The sequence below is a fragment of the Macrotis lagotis genome, chromosome 3 (genome assembly GCF_037893015.1).
Source record: "Macrotis lagotis isolate mMagLag1 chromosome 3, bilby.v1.9.chrom.fasta, whole genome shotgun sequence".
Classification (NCBI taxonomy): domain Eukaryota; kingdom Metazoa; phylum Chordata; class Mammalia; order Peramelemorphia; family Peramelidae; genus Macrotis; species Macrotis lagotis.
The window spans coordinates 238,336,518-238,351,352 of NC_133660.1; the positions used below are offsets into that span (position 1 = coordinate 238,336,518).

At 35.7% G+C, this 14,835-nt stretch overlaps 1 protein-coding gene across 2 annotated transcripts in view; it reads right to left on the reverse strand.

The window, feature by feature from the left end:
* Positions 1-14,835, reverse strand: part of TMEM41B (transmembrane protein 41B) — a 40,856-nt gene that overhangs the window by 10,654 nt on the left and 15,367 nt on the right. For both annotated transcript variants that reach the window (XM_074230276.1, XM_074230275.1), the window contains exons 2-4: positions 12,902-13,019; positions 5,169-5,297; positions 363-456 (exon numbers count right to left, since the gene is read on the reverse strand). In XM_074230276.1, coding sequence (XP_074086377.1) covers positions 363-456; positions 5,169-5,297; positions 12,902-13,019 — 341 coding nt within the window. The remainder of the gene's footprint in view (positions 1-362; positions 457-5,168; positions 5,298-12,901; positions 13,020-14,835) is intronic.

Below are 14,835 nucleotides of genomic sequence, written 5' to 3' on the forward strand. Positions count from 1 at the left end.
GCTTTATCCCAAACCACTATTCCTAGTCTTTATGGAATTTCCCAAATCAAAAGCTTGTCTCCTTTTCAAAAATAAAACACAATACCCCAGAGATCAGTATGCTCTGGGATGGACAGGAAAGGTGACAGTTAACAGAACTGCTCCACACTGTCCATCAAATGCAACAGCTTTTCCTGGAGGGATTTTTATCAGCCACATGGTTATTCAGCTCCAGCTAAATTTCATTTCACTGATTGTCACTAGGACATCAACATATCCAACATTAAAATCATTTCCCCACTGTTCCTTACTAAGACATGTTTGTGTACACACACACACACACACACACACACACACACACACACACACACACACATACTTACCAAACAAACAAGGAATAAGGCTAATGGAAAAGGATAAAGAAACCCTGAAAGAATACTGAGAAATATAGACCCTGGAATAGCAAACGTTTGCAAGCTGTAAATTTAATAGTTAAGGATTAAAATGAACGTAAAATCCTTAAAAGAAAAGAAATTCAACACTTTTTAGAATAATTCAAACAGTGTGATTTATTAGACAACCCCCATGAACATAAATAATACTCAAGCAATTTCTACAATCATAATTCACCTTTTTCACATCAGTACAATGTCTCAGCTATCAAGGCTGCTATTCTTGGGGTTAATAATAACAATATGATTATAATAAATACTTTATTTTAAGAAAAGCAGACATATTAATACCCCAAACTTAAAAACTATGAAAATTTGATACCAATTACTTCCATTGTTGACAGACCACTTCAAGTTTAAGCATAAGAATTTGTTTCCACAAAATACAAATTTTACTAATAAAAAAATAGGGGTTACATTAGCATGAAGATTTTACTTTTACGTTTTAAAAAAGTTAAAATGGAATTATATTAGCTTAGGAACAGAAAACAAAGTTAATCCTCGCCCATTAAATTTCAAAAAATAAAGATTTGCATGGTTAAAGAACATTTGTATGATAATTTCTGATGACATTAACAAAAATGAGGAAATAAACTTGTCTTGGCAATCTCCCTTAATATAAAAAAAGTCTTTCCTCTTGTCTAGCAAATTTAAAAGGATCTCTTCAACAGGACTTCCTCAATTAAAACTGTTTTAGGGCGGCTAGGTGGCGCAGTGAATAGAGCACTGGCCTTGGAGTCAGGAGTACCTGGGTTCAAATGTGACCTCAGACATTTAATAATTACCTAGCTGTGTGGCCTTGGGCAAGCCACTTAGCCCCATTGCCTTGAAAAATCTAAAAAAACAAAAAACAAAAAAAAGTTTTAGTCTAAAATGTAAAATGTATAAAGAAAATTAGAAAGCTTGAAAACAATAAATGCTTAATAATGATATAATAAATATATATAAATAAGTAAAAATAAAATTATAAAATATATAATTCAGAAATCTAAAATAATTTGGGAAAATTATTAGTATAACTGACTTATTAGCATAACCTATCAGTATAAATGACTTAATCAAACAGTACTAAAACAATAAAAGAACTGAGTACTAACAAAGGCTATACACAAAATAAATGAACCAAAATAATTAAATCATTTCAATCCTAAAATTATAATGCTTTTAGTTTTTTTTTCCAATAGAAAACTGTGCTTTTCTACAAATAAGGGCTAAATGGTACATTGGAGTGACTTTGTGCTTGTTAAATGCTAGCAGAGCTCAAGCACTTCCCACCAAAGATTTCAAGTATAGTCTATTAATGAAGCATATATCACTAATATGAGAGGGCCAGTCTAGCAAAATTAGAGGCTTATGACCACAACTCTGAAAGATTCATTGAGTTATAATAATGACAGTCATGTAGTATCTTAAGGTTCGAAGAATTTTATAAACATCATCACATTTGAGCCCTACAACAATTCTGTGAAATAAATACTACAGGTCTTATTGTCACTTTACAGATGGAGAAACTAAAATCTCATAAGGTCATGTCCAGAACTGGAAAAAGCTCAGAAGTCTTAAATTTAACTCAACCTGTTCATTTTACAGATGAGCAAATAGAGGCTAGAAAGAGCCTAAGGTCCATGCCTGAGTCACAGAGGTGAATGTGGCCTAGATCTTCCTGAGTTCAAGTCCAGCACTCTGTCCATTAAAATTGCAATACAGAGAAAATTACAGATCCTTGAATTACAAAGTAAACTACTTTAGGGAGGGAGTGTTTGATGAAGCTATCATGGTCTGCACCTTCTTTATACATGGGGGAACAAATTCAAATCAATTTCTTAAATTGGTTACAAATATGAATGTGGCCTGCTTTAATTTAATATAGTTAAGGTATTAAGCTGTACAAAGGACAATTAAGTTTTTTCCACCGGCTCCGTCATATTCCAATGAGTTGCCAAAATGACAAACACAGAAGGAAAAAGGAGATGAGACATGTTTTCTAGGTCCTTTTAGAAACATGGTGCTGTCCCTTTGGCTACATATATGCACATATACAAGAAAGGTGATAGTGTAGATGTTAAGGGTATGGGCACAGCAAGGAATGCCACACAAATGTTCCCATGGCAAGACTAGATGGGTCTATACAGCATGCTGTAAGCATGGATGTAAACAAATAGGTTAAGGGCAAGATTCTAGCTAAGAGAATTAATATGCATATTGAGCATATTAAACACTCTAAGAGTAGAGATAGCTTCCTGAAGCAGGTAAAGGAAAATGACCAGAAGAAAGAAGCCAAAGAAAAAGGCACTTGGGTTCAACTAAAAGGTCAGCCTGCTCCACCCAGAGAAGCATACTTTGTGAGAACCAATGGCAAGGAACCTGAGCTGTTGGAACCAATCCCCTATGAATTCACAGCATAAAATGACTTAAAGAATAACCAATAAAAGATTTCTTGAATTTAGGAAAAAAAGGACAATTAATTTCATAGGGATGATGTTACGATACATGTCTCAAGCAAAAGATATTAAAGCAACAGTTTTGCAAAACTGTTGTGAGATCTAATGTATCAATTATGCTTAATGATTAAATGAGATTATTGAAGATGTTATGAAAAGCATGCTGCCACCTGTCAACATCATTTTCCACATGTGAAAAAGTTTCTTTTTCTCTCAGTAAATACTACACCTCCTAAGAGTGAACTAATTAGTCCAAAAGGTCACAAAGAGAAAAAGTCCAATACTATGTAGTATACATCTCTTGTTTGTCAATCAATCTGGAATATACCATCATCCAAGTCCTGTTCATATTTCTATCCACATTTAACAATGCTAACTATTATCCATTCTTAGCTTCACTAAGCTCCACACAATTAAGGGACAAACATTCTGTAAATTTAACATTCTGTAAACAGAAATTCTATGAAAATCTGATAAAAATCAAAAGAAATGGAAGAAACATTGATTTCAGTGTTCAGAGTATCCTTATTTCTCTATTAAGCTGTACTTCAGAGAAATGTCTTCATATAAATGAATACTTTAATTAGGTTAAAAAAAGAAATATCTTCATATATTCCATGTATGTGAGTTTCTTTTCTTTTTAAATTTTATTTTTATTTAAGGCGATGGGATTAAGTGACTTGTCCAAGGTCACACAGCTAGGCAATTATTAAGTGTCTTAAGGTCCAATCTGAGCTCAGGTCCTCCTGATTCCAGGGTTGGTAGGTGCCTACCCCTACCCCTTCCCCTCTCATGGTGGAGAGAGACTGTATAAAGTCTAAGTCAAGTGAGGCCCTAATAAAATGATGAAAGCTATCAGAGGCTCCACCAAATTGATCCCCATCACCAACTGATGAGTTCCATCTCAAAGGGTCTCCATTTTAGGGATAGACCAAGGCTACTCATGTTTCATTTTGCCTATCAGGGTTTCCCTTCTAGCTCCCTTTTGTGTGTTATCTAGTTCCCCCAATAGAAGATAAGCTGTATGAGAGAAAGGACTGTCTTACTTTTTTGCTTGTATTCTGTTATCTTCAGAACTTAACTAAACATTGACTCATACTAAGTGCTTGATAAAAAGTACTGACTGTCTCAAATCCTGGAGCACTTTGCAGTCAGATCCTAAATGAGATCCATAATCTTTCATGGTATAAAGTTGAACATACTAGACAAAAAAGACAAGTGTGTTTGCTGTATAAATGTACTTGTAAAGACATTACAAATGGTCAATGAGTTGGACCTTAAGCTGAACAAGAGTAGCCAGTATTGACTTTGGAAAAATCACAAAGTTCTTTCAATGAACCCCCAAGTTTTTCCCTAACAGAAACATCTATTTAAAAACAAACAAACAAACACACAAAAAAAGAGGCAGCTAGGTGCTGCAGTACCGGCCCTGGAGTCAGGAGGACCTGAATTAAAATCTGACCTCAGACATTTAATAATCACCTAGCTGTGTGACCTTGGCCAAGTCACTTAACCCGAATGGCTTTCAAAAACCAAACATCACATTGATAATTCTCTGTTGTTGCTGTATGGGAGCAAGACTCTCACCTGAAGGGACAGTTTTTAAGAACTGCAATAGCCACAACAGTCAACATTCTATCACTAGCCTGGTGGTGAGCCTTTCTACATATAGCTACAATTGGTCCTCAGATGACATATAATCTGTGACTGAGTTGACAAAGTCCCATTAGCTCAAGCATGATCTACCAGAACTATGATTGAGTGGTTAGGTTTTTACAAACCAGAGTCACCTCTACACCATAACCAGGTCTCTATGAAAGATTATTGTAATTAAATAATCTGAAATACAAAGTATACATCAGAACAATAAAATGCTAGATATGTAGAATAAACACAAAAGAGGAAACAGCAGTTGAAAAGGTTATAAAATATAAGACATGACTAATGGAAGAAGGTAAATGTATCAAAAGTATTACAGTGAATAACATTTTATAAATTCATAAAGAAATTATGAAATAATTATTGTTAATTTGATATTAAGAAGTTAATCTTTCATTTATCAAGAAGAATAAGGAAGATTAAGTTAGAAAACAGCACAGAATTTAAAGAAGAAAAAGCTTCAAGTTAATTTGAAAATGGGGTAGATGGTAAATAAATGATGGGATAAGAAATACAAGTATAGCCACAAAATGTCATTTTTACAATTAACAAAAATTGTTCTTGTTAAACAGAACACTAAAAGAAACTCTTTTTGTTAACCCACATACTGCCAGAAGTTTTTCATATAAAAGGATACAAAATATATGTAGCAAAATAAGCTACAAGTACTTGTACATAAAAAGTGTCCTTGTATTTGGATAAAACTTTTCCTAGTGCCTTGGCATCATCCATATCTCTAGGAACCTTCATGTTTGCTCTTTCTTCCCTAAAGAAAAAAAAAAAACAAAATTAACAGTTGGGTTTTTTTAATTCAGTTCATAAAAAATTTCTGAATTATTATTTTTTTATTCAAATTTATTTTCATTAAATATATTATTTGAGTTTTACATTTTCCCCCCAATCTTGCTTCCCTCCCCCCTCCCCCCCACAGAAAGCACTCTGTCAGTCTTTACTTTGTTTCCATGTTGTACCTTGATCCAAATTGGGTGTGATGAGAGAGAAATCATATCCTTAAAGACAAGAGAAGTCTAAGAGGTAACAAGATCAGAGTATAAACTATCTGGTTTTTTTTTCCTAAATGAAAGGGAATAGTCCTTGTACTTTGTTCAAACTCCACAGCTCCTTATCTGGATACAGATGGCACTCTCCTTTGCAGACAGCCCAAAATTGTTCCCAATTGTTGCCCTGATAAGGTTGAACACCACTCCCATGTTGCTGTTAGGGTGTACAGTGTTTTTCTGGTTCTGCTCATCTCACTCAGCATCAGTTCATGCAAATCCCTCCAGGTTTCCCTGAAATCCCGTCCCTCCTGGTTTCTAATAGAACAATAATGTTCCATGACATACATATACCAAAGTTTGCTAAGCCATTCCCCAATTAAAGGACATTTACTGGATTTCCAATTCTTTGCCACCACAAACAGGGCCGCCATAAATATTTTTGTACCAGTAATGTTTTTAGCCTTTTTCCTCATCTCCTCAGGGTACAGACCCAGTAGTGGTATTGCGGGGTCAAAGAGTATGTACATTTTTGTTTCCCTTTTGGGCATAGTTCCAAATAGCTCTCCAGAAGGGTTGGATGAGTTCACAGCTCCACCAACAGTGTAAGAGTATCCCAGATTTCCCACAACCCTTCCAACAATGATCATTGTCCTTCCTGGTCATACTGGCCAATCTGAGAGGTGTGAGGTGGTACCTCAGAGAAGCTTTAATTTGCATTTCTCTAATAATTAATGATTTAGAGCATTTTTTCATATGGCTATGGATTACTTTGATCTCCTCATCTGTAAATTGCCTTTGCATATCCTTTGACCATTTGTCAATTGGGGAATGGCTTTTTGTTTTAAAAATATGACCCAGTTCTCTGTATATTTTAGAAATGAGTCCTTTGTCAGAATCATTAGTTGTAAAGATTGTTTCCCAATTTACTACATTTCTTTCGATCTTGGTTACATTGCTTTGATCTGTGCAAAAGCTTTTTAATTTAATGTAATCAAAATCATCTGATTGGTTTTTGGTGATGTTCTCTGAATTATTTTTTAATTTTTTTTAAGATTTTTTTTTTTTGGCAAGGCAAATAGGGTTAAGTGGTTTGCCCAAGGCCACACAGCTAGGTAATTATTAAGTGTCTGAGACCGGATTTGAACTCAGGTATTCCTGACTCTAGAGCTGGTCCTCTATCTACTTTGCCACCTAGCCGCCCCTTAATGATCTTTTAAAAAAAAGTGGTCAGTAAGCAAGTCTTCTCTTGCACTCTGGTCAATAGTCCCATCTTTTCTCCTGGCATAATTCTGCTGCTCTAGGGCTATCAGCTCTAAGAGATGAGCTGTGTCCCTCCTTTCCCAGACCTGGATCCCTGGGCCACTTCCACCTCTCCACCGGATCAATAGCAACACATCTTCCTCCCTTCTCATTCCCCTCTAGGTAGTGTGTTCCCCCATTAGAATAGAAGTTCATTACTGATACTGAGTGAGATGAGCAGAACCAGAAAAACATTGCACACCCCAACAGCAACATGGGGGTGAGGATCAACTTTGATGCACTTGGTCATTCCATCAGTGCAACAATCAGGGACAATTTTTACAATGAAGAATACCATCTGTATCCAGAGAAAGAACTGTGGAGTTTAAACAAAGACCAAAGACTATTACTTTTAACTTAGGAAAAAAACTGTTGTCTTATTATGTAATTTTGCTATCTCTTATACTTTATTTTTCTTCCTTAAGGATATGATTTCTCTCTCATCACATTCAACTTAGATCAATGTATACCATGGAATCAATGTAAAGACTAACAGACTGCCTTCTGTGGGGGCGGGGGGAAGGAAGCAAGATTAGGGGGAAAATTGTAAAACTCAAATAAATAAAATCTTTAAAAAAAAAGAAAGAAAATGACCAATGTTGAACTTGGTTTTACCTAACAACAACAACAACAACAACAACAAAAGAATAGAAGTTCATTGAGTCCAAGGGCTACCTTGCTTGGGTCTGTATCTCCTGTGCTTCACACTGCTCCTGGTACATTAAATATCCTAAGGTGTTAAGGAACTGTGATCTGATTCAGTGGAGGACTTATATGTTAATGTCACAGAATTATGTATGAACTCATTGAAGTCACAGTCACACTCTGTGTGTGTGTGTGTGTGTGTGTGTGTGTGTGTGTATATGTGTGTGTGTCTTTCTCTCTCCCTCTATAGCTGTCTCTATCTCTGTAGAACTGGATGTGTACCCATGATTACACTGGTTTAGGAACTTCCCTCAGATATCTGGTTTCTCTTCTTAGTCTGGCTCTATCTTGGATCTTTTTTTTTTTTAAGGTTTTTGCAAGGCAATGGGGTTAAGTGGCTTGCTCAAAGCCACACAGCTAGGTATTATTAAGTGTCTGAGGTTGGATTTGAACTCTGGTACTCCTGACTCCAGGACTGGTGCTCTATCCACTTCACGACCTAGCTGCCCTTACCTTGGATCTTTTAATAGATACATTCAACTACAAAATCTTTGCAGAGAGGCAGGGACTATCTATTGCTTTTCATCTCTGTAGCCCTCAGTATAGCAAAGCTGCTCATCCATGGGAAGCACTTCATAGTCTGCTCAACCCATCTACCAGTATTTACTAAATCCCTACAGGGAACCATTTTTTGTGACTACAAAAAAAAAGACAAGAAACAGTCCCTTCCCTTAAGGAGCTTACATTCCATAAAGAAAAGGTAAAAGCACAATGCTGTTGGCCTAAGTGTGTTCACTTAGCCCAACATCAAATCTAAATCCATAGCTACCCAGTGTTCCCTCTTAAGTCACTGAACTTCACAAGCTATAAAGCTTTATTGAACAATATTGGGAGAATTCCAAAATGACTGGGTAAACACTGTAAAGCCAATAATTGGGGGCAGCTAGGTGGCACAGTGGATAAAGCACCAGCCCTGGAGTCAGGAGTACCTGGGTTCAAATCCGGTCTCAGACACTTAATAATTACCTAGCTGTGTGGCCTTGGGCAAACCACTTAACCCCCGTCTGCCTTACAAAAAACCTAAAGAAAAAAAAGCCAATAGTTAGAGAAAACCAAAATTACAAAAAAAAGTAGGCAAATACAAGTAATAATAAAACTATGCACTATGCAAAACCTTTATAATCTTAAAAATGTCATTGGATTTATTTTAAAATTATACACATGGCATTTTAAATGATCCATAGATCAACAACAAAGTTGCTATATATCTTGGCTGAAAACTAAATTTAAACATATTTCTCATCAATTATTCTATTTTGAAAATAAAAATCAACATAATTACCTTGTTTTGAATACACCTGGATTGCAATATTTTCTTTAAGAAAGCAAGCCTTGGAGGCAGCTAGATGGTAGAGTGGATAGAGCACAAGCCCTGGAGTCAAGAGGACCTAGGTTTAAATCTGGTCTCAGACACTTAATAATTACTTAGCTATGTGATCTTGGGCAAGTCATTTAACCCCACTGCCTTGAAAAAAAAAACAAACCACAAAACCAAGCCTTAAGTATTATCAGCTAAATCTTTACATTTGTAATATATGATAATTCACTTGGGGAAATGCTTTGATACCTATCACCATGCAAGAATCTAAGAGGTTCATCTAAACTCCATGAAAGTAAAGACCCAGGGGTGGCTAGGTGGCGTAAGTGGATAAAGCACCAGCCCTGGAGTCAGGAGTACCTGGGTTCAAATTCAGTCTCAGACACTTAATAATTACCTAGCTGTGTGGCCTTGAACAAGCCACTTAACTCCATTTGCCTTGGAAAAACCTTAAAAAAAAAAAAAAGTAAAGACCCAGATTCCAAAATTGTACTTTGCAGACAGAAGACACTTAATAAAACAGTTCTGAGTTATTAAGTTCTAGGGAAACAGAAATAGCAACCTATATTTTTTCTTTTTTGATTCAATACTATTTTATTTGCATGTTTGAATTCTATCATCTTCTTCTCTATCACCCCATCCCAACTGAGAAAGCAGAAAAACAAAACCTTTTACAAACCTGTATATCAAGCAAAATAAATTCCTGCATTAGTCATATACAAAAAACATAAAAAACAAAAATCAAAACTCAGCCTCAATTGCATTCCAAATTCCATCACTTCTCTATTTCAAGTTGGTTAGCATGTATTTTGAGCCTTTTGTTTGTGTTTACAGAATATTATATTATTATATAAATTACATAAGTTATTTTTATTATACAAATCTTTCTGAAATCATTTTGCTTTATTTCTTATAGTTCAATAGTATTCCAACATATTCATACACTATAGCTTGTTCAGTCATTCCCCTATTGATGTATCCCCTCAGTTTTTTATTCTTTAATACCATGAAAAGAAATGCTATAAATACTTGTGTACATATAGGTCTTTTCTCTTTGAGCTCTAACCAGATCAAATTGCTTTCCAGAAGGACTGAACCAGTTCACAGTTCTATCTGCAGTGCATTAAGATATCCATTTTTCTACAGCCCCTTCAATATACATCATTTTTATTTTCTATCATCTTTGCCAATCTGATAGGTGAGAACCCCAGAAATATTTTAGTCTGCATTTCTCTAAATTTTTCAAATGGCAATTGTTAGTATGTATTTCTTCTTCTGAAAACTGTCTAGTTATATGCCTTAACCATCTATCAACTGGAGAATCAACCTACATCTTTAAAAAAATATTAAAAAAATTTATATTCATTTGATTGGATGAAAAATAAGAAACTATCTTCTATATCTTATTCCTCCTCTTCCTAAACCCACTCCATAAAAGTTCTTTCTACCATCCAAATCTACTGGAGTCAGTGTGCTACAGTAGAATAAGCAATGACTTTTCACTCAGGGAACCTAGGATTGAATCTCAGCTCTTTCTAACTTTAGCAAAATGCAGTTTAAACCCTCTGGATCTTAATTTTGACATCTAAAAATTGAAGTTAGATTAGACATTAAAGTTTCTTCTAGCTCTAAAATCAATTATCCTTGTAACAAGAAAGGATCTAATACTAATTCAAGGTATAAACTTTAAAATAAAATAGTTTTCACTCTTTGCCTTCTCAAGGGTATTTGCATTTTAAAAAGGAAATCAAAGCCACACATGGAAGATCTAAAGTTCAAACTATATAATTCAAGAGGCAGCTAGTGAGAATGGAAAAACAATTTAAATTATCTACTCCAAGTACAGACAAGGCTTACTCTAGTTGAGAAATTATAGAACAAAACTATTTTAAAATACTGGTAATTTACATAAATATAGTGGTAATCATGTTATAGAGATAACAGCCTAGAAGTTTCCCAGAGATCATCAAATCTAATCCATAACAGATAAGTATTTATCTACAACAGAGTTGTCAAATGTTTAGCCTACTACATGTGGCCCATGACACTCCTGAGTGTGGCCTGCATAGATTATAATGTAATAGGTAAATATTTAACGAAATAAAATATGGACAACATTAATATATATTTTTCTATTTTATCCCCCAAGGCAATGGAGTTAAGTGACATGCCCAAGGTCACACAGTTAGGTAATTATTAAAGTGTCTGAGGCCAGTTCTGAACTCAGATCCTCCTGACTCCAGGGCTACTGCTCCACCTAGCTGCCCTAATATATGTTTGTCTAAGTCAATATGTGGTCCACAGGGATCTTTATGTGTGGTTTAGTGGCCTCCTGTTCCATTTAAGTTTGACGTAACTGTTCAGGCTCTGTTTGAATCCATACGGGAGATCTACCCATGATACTTTTAGTTAGTTCTAAATATTAGCAAGTTTTTATTTCTATCAAAACTGCATATACCCTTTAGGATGAAATAGAAGTCCAAGCCTTCTTCCACATGATAATTCTTCCTACCCTTGAAAGTAGCTCTATTCCCCTCTGAGTCTACTCTTCTCCAGTATAACTACTCCAAACAATCACCATGAAGCATGTTTTCCAGGCTTTTCACCATTCCAGTCACTGTTCTCTGGACACACTTAGGCCAGTTTCAGGAGCTACACAGTGTCCTGCTGCCACATACCTGGACTGGTTCCAGCACTGGCAGGCCTAAAGCCATACCTGAGTTACTAGTAAGCCACAGCAGCTGAGGACAAAATGGCTTCTCTTTCTTCAGGGGCCAAGGTGAGAACAAGGCAAGGGCTGCACTTGGACTTCCTCTACCAGTGGCAATCGATAAGATCATCTTCTTCCAGGAGGTGCTGAGTGGTATCCTCTTACTGGCAGGTGGAAGGATAAACTCACTTATAATTTTGCTATCCACTGCTCTACTCTCCAGACCACCACCTACTCCCCTAGGCTTTGTTCTCCATTCTAATACCATATCTCCCAGCCTACCATGATTTGGGTGGGGGTGAGTGTGTGTGTGTGTGTGTGTGTGTGTGTTTCCCCTTTCATTTATTCTTTTCTATTAAAGAGGTTCACTTATACTTCGCAGTGATATGAGTTAAGTGGTATATGCTACATTTTCTGCAAGTTACAACAAAATTCTCCTTCTCAAGTTTGTTTTACTTCTCTATCCTCAATAATTTGTTATCCAAATCAATCACTTGTTTTCCTTTTCTATCCTTATGTGTGTCACATATCCACGCTGATTCTGTTCTCTAGAATCTTTCTTCACCTGTCTTGACACCAGACTCTTTAACTTTATTCATAGTAGAGCAAATGATTAGTAGACTATTTTACCCTCCAGTCTTGTACTGGATATTAGGTGAATTTCACTATGGAAACCTCTCATTGAAAAAATTTAGTGCACACTATTCCCCTAAAACTAAAGAAGAGTCAGAGGGCCAAACAGAAAGGACTAAATACAACAGCATGTCTCAGTAGGAAAGAGATATTGTAAAAGGGAAACGACAAGTTTACTCCCATTTTACAGATGAAGAAAACTAAAGTTAAATGACTTGACCAAGGGCACAAAGTTATATGAAAAAAACTCAGGTTTATGATTGCAAATCTATTGCTTTTTTCCATTATAATAGAGTTTCTTCCTCTAGTTTAGGAGCATAGGTGGAGAAGAAACATAACTTTTCTGGGAGAAAAGAGCAATATAGATATGGTATAAAACTTGTAGTTCTGAAAAATCATTTTTGTGACAGTACTGTCTACTTAATTCTTTTAAATTCTTAATCTCATTTTGAAAACCATGATTTTGATGGGGGGTTTTTTAGGGGTTTTTTTGCAAGGCAAATGGGGTTAAGTGGCTTGCCCAAGGCCACACAGCTAGGTAATTATTAAGTGTCTGAGGCTGGATTTGAACTCAGGTCCTCCTGATTCCAGGGCTGGTGCTCTATCCACTGTGTCCCAACTAGCTGCCCCAATTTTGATATTTTTATATATTTATGAGCCTCAATTTTCAATGGAAAAAGTCAGTTCCTCTTTAGAATACTTACTCACTAAGTTGGGGAAAATTCTTATATACCAAAAACATAACGGAAGCAGCAGACAGGAAAATGGACACCAGTATAAGAAGAGACATCCTTGCTGATCCAGCTTCTGCATTAGCTTTTACTGAAAGAAAAATAAAATAAAAATTAAGAAATAATGATGGACAAAACTTTATAGTAGCAAAGTTATTTTCAGCCAAAGTGTTTTTTTCTGCACTCCTACTAGAAACTATTGAAACTTCTTTTCTAAAACATTCTAAAACAGTGAAATATATTATTTTAAAACACTATACCCTGTAAAGATTAAGAATTTTACACTTTTAAGTTGGCAAATAACTAACTTAAGATGTAACAGAGTGGCAAGAAAGAATAATATAATTTGCACAAGATAATAACAGCTAGTGAATAAGCATGGAAGAAGCAGATTCAACATAAAACCAACAACGAATACCAAAGAACAGGAATAAAGACTGTCATCAAAGATTGTGACAAAGAGATGTTCCAGTAATAATGTTTTAAGATAGAAATGACAGATGAACAGTTTCTTCAAAGTATCAGAAAAAATTAAGGCCTCCAAAAATCAAATGAATACAGCGTTGAACTTTTGAGAACACAGATGAGAATTGCACAGGATAGTCAGGCATCCATGTTTTAGAAGGACCCAAATCAATGAATTCATAAATTCATTTGAGTATCTGAGGATTAGAGAGAGAAAGAAGGTGAAATTACCAATCAGTGATAAAATAAAAAAGTAAGTCTGCTAACACATATAGAAAGACTTGATCATGCCCTATAATGGAGCAATACAAGATGAAAGAACACTGACTCTAGAACCTAAGACTACACTCAAAAAAGCTACTATATTGTGCATACCCTTTGAACCACTGATATCACTACAAGGTGTGCCTATATCTCAAAAGAAATCAGGGCAAAGAATACAAAGACCAAAAGAAAAATAAATCTAAAGTTTCCAAGATGTAGAAGTGAGGAGGGAATTCATTCTAGGTATAATAAATTATTAGGGGAGGAGATTAAGTTAAAATTTATGATTTTATCAAGATAGGCAATTCCTAGTATAGAAGCTCCCTCCCCTGAGAATTTTACTCATATTTTTAGTCTTAAAGAACTGACTGGGAAATAAAGAGGTTAAATGACTTGTGCACAGGCACAAAGAATATCAGAGGCAGGATTTGAAGTAAGGTCTACCTGACTCCAAGGTTCATCTTCTACCAGGTGAGAACTTTTGGGTGAGGGAGGAAAGAGAGAAACAATTACTCCTTTCTACCACAGAATGCCAGGATAACATCCAAATAGATGACAGGCAAAAAAGAGATACTGGGGGACAGCTAGGTGGCACAATGGATAGAGCACCAGCCCTGGAGTCAGGAGTACCTGAGTTCAAATCCGACCTCAGACACTTAATAATTACCTAGCTGTGTGGCCTTGGGCAAGCCACTTAACCCCATTGCCTTGCGAAAAAACCTAACAAAAAAAAAAATTGGGATACCTGAAAGTCATGATCAGGAAAAGAGCCTTGACCTCATTTTTAAAGAAATCCTACAAGAAAATTGCCCTGATATCCTAGAAACAGAGGGCAAAATAGAAATTGAGAGAATCCACTGATCTCCCCCAGAAAGAAATAAAAAAAAAAACAAACCAGGAATATTATGGCCAAGTTCCAGAACTCCCAAGTCAAAGAGAAAATATTACAAGCAGCCAGAAAGACAATTCAAATATCGTGGGGCTATAGTCATGATCACACAGGACTTAGCAGCAACTACATTAAGGGCTCATAGGGCTTGGAATATAATAATCTAGAAGGCAAAAGAGCTTAGAATGCAACTGAGAATCAACTACCCAGCAAAAGTGAACATCCTCTTCCAGGGGAAAAGATGGACTTTCAATGAACCAGGGGAATTTCAAATGTTCCTGTTGGAACA